At 42.8% G+C, this 7925-nt stretch overlaps 2 protein-coding genes across 2 annotated transcripts; one reads left to right on the forward strand and one right to left on the reverse strand.

Moving 5' to 3' along the window:
* Positions 1–547: 547 nt before the first annotated feature.
* PFICI_01359 (uncharacterized protein) lies at positions 548–2047 on the forward strand (the record flags this gene model as incomplete). The annotated part of the gene is made up of 1 exon (XM_007829940.1): positions 548–2047. The coding sequence occupies one exon, from the start codon at positions 548–550 to the stop codon at positions 2045–2047; it is 1500 nt and encodes a 499-aa protein (XP_007828131.1).
* Positions 2048–2571: 524 nt separating this feature from the next.
* PFICI_01360 (uncharacterized protein) lies at positions 2572–4894 on the reverse strand (the record flags this gene model as incomplete). Its single annotated transcript, XM_007829941.1, has 6 exons — positions 2572–2853; positions 3090–3114; positions 3180–4198; positions 4387–4466; positions 4596–4676; positions 4738–4894. 6 exons carry the CDS (start codon positions 4892–4894, stop codon positions 2572–2574), a joined length of 1644 nt encoding a protein of 547 aa, XP_007828132.1.
* Between the last annotated feature and the right edge of the window lie 3031 nt (positions 4895–7925).

The raw sequence follows: 7925 nt of genomic DNA on the forward strand, positions 1-7925 counted from the left end.
CAAGCTGAAAGTTGTTACACTGTGTAATTGTATGATTGGTGATGCTGTATGAAGAGATGATGATGGTCCAGATCAGGATCAGACACGGTGGCCATACTTTATATACATCTTGCCCATGAGCATTGGCTCTGCTCCGAGCCTCGAGTCCATTGGCGGGCGCTGAGCGGAAATTTGAGATTTCTGCCTGGTTTTGCAATACTTCCAAGCATTTCAAAACATGACTGTTTGTCAATTTGCCTGCGGAAAATAGTGTGTCGATGATAGATCAGCGGAAACCCGTCAGCAGTGTCCGCGCCTATACTAGCGGTGCCGTTGACTCAGGCCCGTATGTCTCCACAATTGTCCGCCAGTCTTCCGCAATTATGCTGACATTTTCCACTCGGAGCCGCAGTTTGCAAGGGGCCTCACGTAAGACTTTGACTGCCATCGCGAGAATCAGATGTACCGTGGGCGTACGACGTAGGGGTCATAGTTTCTCTCAGATTTTGACTTGAACAGCTACAGAGGGATCACTCGCGGCTGGTGACCTTGTCAACTGAAGACAAACATGCATACACCATGGCGACGAGCATGTACCGCTTGTACAAAGGCAAAACGTCAATGCACAAAGCAGACGCCGGCATGTCGGAGATGTATACAGCGCGGAGCGGATTGTCATTATCCACCGCCGCGGCGTCCGGCCCCGCTGCTATTGCCGCAGTCCTTGTCTTCTTCCGCGCTTGTGGCCGACGCAACCGACACTGGCGAATTACTGGCAGCATCACTACTGGATGAAGACATCAGTTTTTCTTGCAACTTGCCAGATCTGGACTCTACTATCCCGAACTTGGTCTCGGATGACTTGGGTCGTGGTCAACAGACCCTCGTAGACATAACGCCGGCTCGAAAGCCCGAGTCATCAGTATTGCCATGGTTCCTCCATCCTTCAAGCTGGAAGCGCGAGCGCTTACTAGAGCAGCATGAAGAAATGCTGGCATCAAGCCAACAGTTATACGTAGACACGATACGTAACTGGTTATTCGACTGGGTTTCGGGGTCCTCACCCGCACCTGTCCTCTCTTCATCGTCTTCCACTTCCACAGATTCACCCGCCACAAACCCCTTAATCCACCCAGAACTATACCGGCGCGAGATGCCACGCATAATACAGGACGCCTACACCGCCATCACAACGTATCAGTACCGCACGCCAGCCAACACGGAGACGGCGCTGCGCATCCTCGAGGCCCGCACCGATCAGCTGATCCAGGAGCAAGCCGTGCGCGAGGCCATGGGCGACCCGCCCCGCGGCACCCTCGAGCACCTGGCCCGCGTCCACGCCCTGCTGGCGTACCAGGTCCTCGGCCTCTTTGACGGCAACGTGCGCGCCCGCGCCCGCGCCGACGGCCTCGTGGATACGTTGTTCGCCTGGTGCGATGCCATGTGGACGAGCGCAAAGGCGGACCAGGAGAACAAGATCAAGAAGGGTCGCTGTTGTGGTTGTCGTCATGACTTTGCTTCTTCTTCCTCTTCTTCTTCTTCTTCTTCTCCGCCGGGACTCTGTTGTCATCGTCATGATCATCCGGACCAAGACCAAGATCAAGAGGCACACGGCAATCTCGACGACGACTACGACGATAATAGTCTATGGCACACTTTTATCCACGTCGAATCGGTTCGCCGCGCCTTACTCACGGCGCAAATCGTGCAGAATATCTACCTGATGCAAAAAACTGGCTGGTCGTCATGTGCCGGCGGCGTCGTCTTGACAATGCGGCGCGGCGTCTGGTCGGCCAGGAGTGCGTATGCGTGGAAGAAGCGGTTGGCCCTGGCGGCTCCTCCGCCTTCCTTGGCCACGACCGCGGCGACAATGAACACACGAGACCCGCTGCTGGGACTCTTGACTACGCGCCTCGACGACGCGCTCGAAGGGGCGGGACCTGGTGATGTCGATGATTTTGGACTTGCGCTCCTGGGCGTACATTTTGGCGAGGAGCGTCTGGAGAGGTGGATGGACGAAAAGGGGGCCATGGATTCGTCATTGTCGGATCCCTCGAGGTGGTTATAACGGTTTTGTTGGCCACGTTGATGTCAGGAATGCTTCTTTTCTCTTTACTCGACATGTAGAAAATATGACTCATTGTTGTGAGACGTGAAGCATCGAATTTGCCCTGATCTATTGAGCTTAATTCATGTAATCCGAGCCAACACCTGTCTACAGGAATTTGCTAAGAAGTTATTTCCATCATGAACGTCCTCGAAGTGGTTTTGGCCTCATACTTAGGTTAATCTCTGGGGTTTCGGATGACTTCTCGAATTAGGATCCATAGGCCTCGTCGTATATATATTACTGTAGTGTGTATTATATAGTCCCATAAACAACAAGTATAAAATCTCTGCCCCGAAAGACCCGAAGAACCCAAGACTAGCGACCCACCAGTAAGTTTCTATTCCGGTTCTTTGTGATGTCTTTTGGTTCATCAATGGGCGGAAGGAGGGGGCTAAAGATACAGAAAAGGAAATATAATACCCACTCGAGCTGAAGAGCTGGCAACGACAGATTCAAAACCAATGGTAAAATTCAAGATTGCCTCATGAATTACAATCAGGACTAGTCGGGTCGGAGCAAGCCACACTGGTTCCCTGGACTGCGTACGGAAAGGAAACGGTGGTGGTACCGCCGAACCCGCCGTCACCAATATACAGGTAACATGTTCCGCTGACGAGATCGAATGCAAAGGATTCGCAATATATGGACTTGTTGCAGTAGTCGATGCAGTCCTGGTAATCGGACGTCACGAGGTCGCTGGTCTCGGGGCCCTCATACCCTTGTCCACAGGTCACCTCATAGGTACAACCACAGCCGTCGCCTCCCTATCCAACCAAAGTCAGTTACTGTCAGTGATTTGGGCTTTCTCTTTTTTTTAATATAATTTTTTTTTTTTTTAATTGAGAAGTGGGTTTTGCAGAAAACGTGTTTAGTATTCTCCTTTCCCTTCTTACTTCCTTGTCCATGTGGATATAGAAAATTATCCAGTCCAACATAAAAATGAAAAAAAAAAGGCAGATAGAGAAAGTAAGAGCAAGATTCAAGGAAATAAAGTACTCACAGGTGCAGGGCTTGTATAGATGCCCCTGTTAAGCAAGAATTAGCACATCAATTTTCTTGTTCCGAAAAGAAAAAGGGGGGGAGTCTTTACTGAGATACGGTGACAGTTCCCGTGTTAGTGCTTGTTGTTATGGCTGTACTCGTGGTCGTTGAGGTGAATTGTGTGATTGTTGTGCTAGCGACTATCGTGCTACTCGTAAGGGTCTGTGTCGTGGTGGGGGTCTCAGTCGTTGTGCTCTTTACCGTCTGCGTCGTCGTCGTAGTGGAAGTCGGCGCAGTTATGATGGCAGTATCTGTATCAGTCTCCGTCGAGGTTAGACCCGTCGACGTAACAGTGGAGGTCACGGTAGTGGCAATGCAGCTGCATATAATTGAGTCCAAGGTTGGCTCGTCCGTGCTTTTGCTGGTACCTGTAGGAGTACTGGTTGGTGTCGTCGACCCGAAGGTCGGAACGCTCGTCTCCGTTGGATTGGTGAATGCGGTAGTCTCAGTGCTATACCACGGCTCGTATGGGCTCAGGCCGCCGGAGTCAGTGTAGAAAGGGTCAAGAGTCGTCTCAGGCCAACTATCTCCATAGTATGGAGACGCTTGAACAGGTTCGTTACCACCATTCCCCTTGTAGTTCGAGTTGCTACCACCAAGATCGTAGTCGCCATTGTTACCATTGTGGCTGGCCCCTTGGCCGCTTTCGTGACCATCATATCCGCTGCCACCCCTATCACCCCCAGAACTCTCATCATAGCTTCCTTGGTGACTAGCTTTGCCATTGTAGGAGTCTTCAAAACCATGACCGCCTCCACTGCCCCCAGCATATGCAGGAAGCTGGCCACCGTGTGCATCACTACCACCATCGCTGCCGTACGAAGGGCCGGAGGGAAAGCCACTATCAGAGCCAGAGCCATCTTGAACGTACGGGGTCGGCTTGAGACCAGCTACCGGGCGAGAGCGCGAGGCCTTTTTGTCGCCATCACACCCGCCACGAGTATGATCGCGCCTTTTCTTTTCAGTTGCGGCGGCAGCTGTGGAGGCAGTGGATGCACAAACAGACACGGCAGTATTTTCAACTAGTGTTGTTGTTGTTGAATCCGTTTCTACAGCGAAGTCGGTTTCCTGGTTTGAAAAGAAAAGCAATTAGTCATTTGATCTGATGTCCTTTTGTGAGATAAATTGAATTGTGCTCAGTTCTGATCGTCCATACTGCATCTGCCTCCATCACGGTCGATACGTGACAAATTACCTTGGCTAGGGTTTTGAAACGCGGCTTAATGACCGAAAAGATTGATATATGCTTTACTTACCGTTGAGGTGATGCTTGAGTAGGTGGTTACGGTCGACGTGGTCGGATCGGCAGTCTCAGTCACGGTTTCTGACTCTCGGTCTAAATTTGTGCAGGTTAATGAGCATTAGCTGCACTAAGCAGTCGGAATATATGATTGACATTATTCAAACCTGGATTTCGGTACCTGATCATCCTATTTGTCATGAATAAAAAGTAATGAATACCTACCGGTGCTCGTAGAGACTGGGGTGCTTGTAGTTGTAGCAGTGGTGATAATTGTTACGGTAGTTGTTGCACCGAAGCCAATAGCTATTGAGTTTGTATATCTCAGCGTTGATTATTCACAAGATTCAAAGAAACGAATACTTACTAGTCGTCGTAGTAGGGACACTGATGTCGAACTTCTCCGTACAAAGGTATTGAGTTAATGGGTCAGTCGCGATCAGGGAGCTGAGACTCGAGTAATAAGGCAGACTGCATGGATTAGTCACCGCTCCGAGAATTGTGAGCGATTCTATATCTGCCATGATAGAAATCAAAATTAGGGGCTGAAGACCCCTTGATAAGTTGAAGAAAAGAGTGAAAGCAAGATCTAAGATCTCATACTCTAGAACCTAGAAAGACATTAAGGGGAATATTTGGATGAAGAGGATGTCGGCATCCAATCGAGAAAATTTCAAGGGCATCATTGTATTTTGTTTGCATTATATCTCGACTTGAATTGATCATGTAGTCATCTCCCGATCTTTTGTCACAAGCTTTTCCCAGTGTAATCTGCTATCCGCCCTTGCTCGGTAGCTGATATGGGCAATGCGGCAAATCCGAACCTTTTTGACAGAGAATTTTCCCGGCTATCCAGCTTGTGATTGCTTGCTGGTGCGGTTCTGCCGGAAATACTATCATAGCAATAGTCTGGGGAAAAGCAAGAAACCGGCGGCTCAACCGTCACAATATGTCGCTTCAACCTTTGGCAGCAGTTTAGCAGTCAGTTCTTAAGTTGAGTCTAGAGACCGAGTCGTTGGGAAGAATCTCTTCAAGAGATGTCCAAGTCGTTTCATCTTCCCGCAGATTTTCCCGAAGAAGGATGCCAACCTTCTGAAAAGGTGGAGGGGAAAAAAGTGGAGAAAAAAAAAAGGGCTTTTTTTTTTCCCCATGGAAGAGAGCTGTTCCGTGCCATATTCTCTTTTGCCATCTTGAGATCTCCGGATGCTACAGGTTTTTCGACTTCAGATAATGAAACAAAAAGAAGAAGAAGAAAAAACTTATTGAATTGCAATCCATGGAGTTTGGTCGTTGTATAACAAGTTGACCCAATAACGTCAAAGAAGCGCTGCAACTACCGCCGTTGCAGAACTCTCCTATAAACATGGATAGCAGTGACTGCGTACTTTCACTGGCCTTGTCGAGAGAGAGAAAAAAAAAATAAGCAGCTATAACATGGTATTTGGGAATGCTTCATGCATGCTAGTGGATTTTGGGAATCTTTCGGCTTCTATTAATTTTTCCGCACTAAGTGCGTATCCCTTTAAGCACGGGTTGCAGTCCCTTTTTGATACGTACCGAAAATCGCACCACATCCGGCTAATTAGTCAATTTCGTTTATAACAGCACATATTGCTTTTTGTATTTAGTAATATAAATAAAGTAGTTTACCGCGTTTTTTCGCGTATAATTACTTTTATATTATTAATTTTCTTAATGCGATAAATAAACGCGTAAGATTATTGTTAGATGGTGGATTATGGTTCCCATATACTGGGGTGTGCTTAAGCACACGGATCAACCCTATAGTGTTTAGATAGATATACGGGACCTCCCGGGAATTAGCCGGGGCCACCTAAATAAGCGTATATTTTATTAAAACTAAAAAGCGCAAAATATAAATTAATATATTATATAATTAATATTTATATTAAATTAGTTTAAATTTTAATAGGAAAGCACTACCTTAATTAATAATTAAAAATCTTAGTGCCTCCGCCGAAGCTACGAAAATAATAATTACGAAAAAAGCCGGAATCGGCCTAACGGCATTATTAAAAATAATCTCCGATTAGAATAATTAGGAATATGCGTTTTGGATCCAGGTATAAATTGCCGGACTAATTAATTACCTTAAAAATAAAACGATTTTAATTAAAACTTTAATTAAACCGGATATAAAAAAAACCAAATATATAAAAACCGCGGCAGCAACTTTTAAAGCTATAGACAAAGGCGATAATCCGAGTATTTAAAATAAAGAAAACAGGGAATAAATAATAACGGATTTTACTAAAAAAGGTTAAAAATCGTTTAACCTCGATTATAATTATTATAAAATAAAAAAGGTTATATACGCTAAATAATATATAGCGATTAAAAAGATTACAAAATAGATAACTACCACGATTTCTCTAGATTTTTTTTTTACGTGCTGCTTAATTAACGAGCCTTTGCATAAATAGTACGAAAATCTAAAGGCTCGCTATAGCAAATTGGCTATAAATAATAAAAAAAAAATAAAAAAATAATATTTAAAAGCTTTTAAGCCTCCGAAAATATTAAAAAAAGCTATTAATTAGGTTAATAAATAAAAGATAATTATAACGAAAGCCTAGGTAAAATAAATAATTAAAATATAAGATAATTCGGTTTAGGCTATAGATTTTCTAAATGCAATTATTTTAATTATATTATAATAGGCCGCCTTTTATTAAATTTACAAAAAATAAAGCATTTTAAATAAAAATTTAAAATATCGGGTAATAAATAACGATTTCCGTAAAAGCTTAAATATTTAATAGCCGATTAAGTTAAAAATTAAAAAAAGCGCTTTTGCAATTTACGCTAATAAAACTAAAAAATAGCCTTAAAACGGATAAAATAAAGACGCTTATTTTATTAAAAATTAAATGCTTCCCCGATTAAATACGGCTGGTTTATATAAAAAAAAAAATAAATAAACTACCTATAATAAAAGGTAAAAAGATATTAGATACCCTATTTGCCACTTTTTTTATACCTTTAATTTGTGTTTTTACGTATTCCTAAAAAAAGCCTATTTAGGTTTCGTTTTTAAAAATAAAATACAAATACGAATAAATAAAATTTTTAAAAAAGACCCTAACCTATAAAAATAGGTTTGCAATATAAAAAGGATTAAAATTAGCCGAATTAATATACTACGAATAACTAAAAAAAAATTACTCCCGATTAATATAAATTAATAAAATAAACGATTAGTAACAAACGTATAAAGCAATTTTATAATATTTATAAAAAACTACCTTTTACGCTATTTAGTTATCCTAAATTTAGTAATAACGATTTTAATTATAAATATAAAAATAAAACTTATTAATTATAGGCAAACTCCTAATTACGACTTTATTTAGTTAAGCGACCGGAAATTACCTATTTACGGATATAGCATAATAACTATATAACTCGGATTTAAAATATTATTATTAAATAATATAGCCTATTATCCTAAATTACTAATTATATTAGTATTATTTTATTAACTATAAGGACAAAGATATTATTAGGATAATAAAAACGACTTTATAATATTAT

Source organism: Pestalotiopsis fici (genome assembly GCF_000516985.1).
Source record: "Pestalotiopsis fici W106-1 unplaced genomic scaffold PFICI_Scf_1, whole genome shotgun sequence".
Taxonomy (NCBI): Eukaryota; Fungi; Ascomycota; class Sordariomycetes; order Amphisphaeriales; family Sporocadaceae; genus Pestalotiopsis; species Pestalotiopsis fici.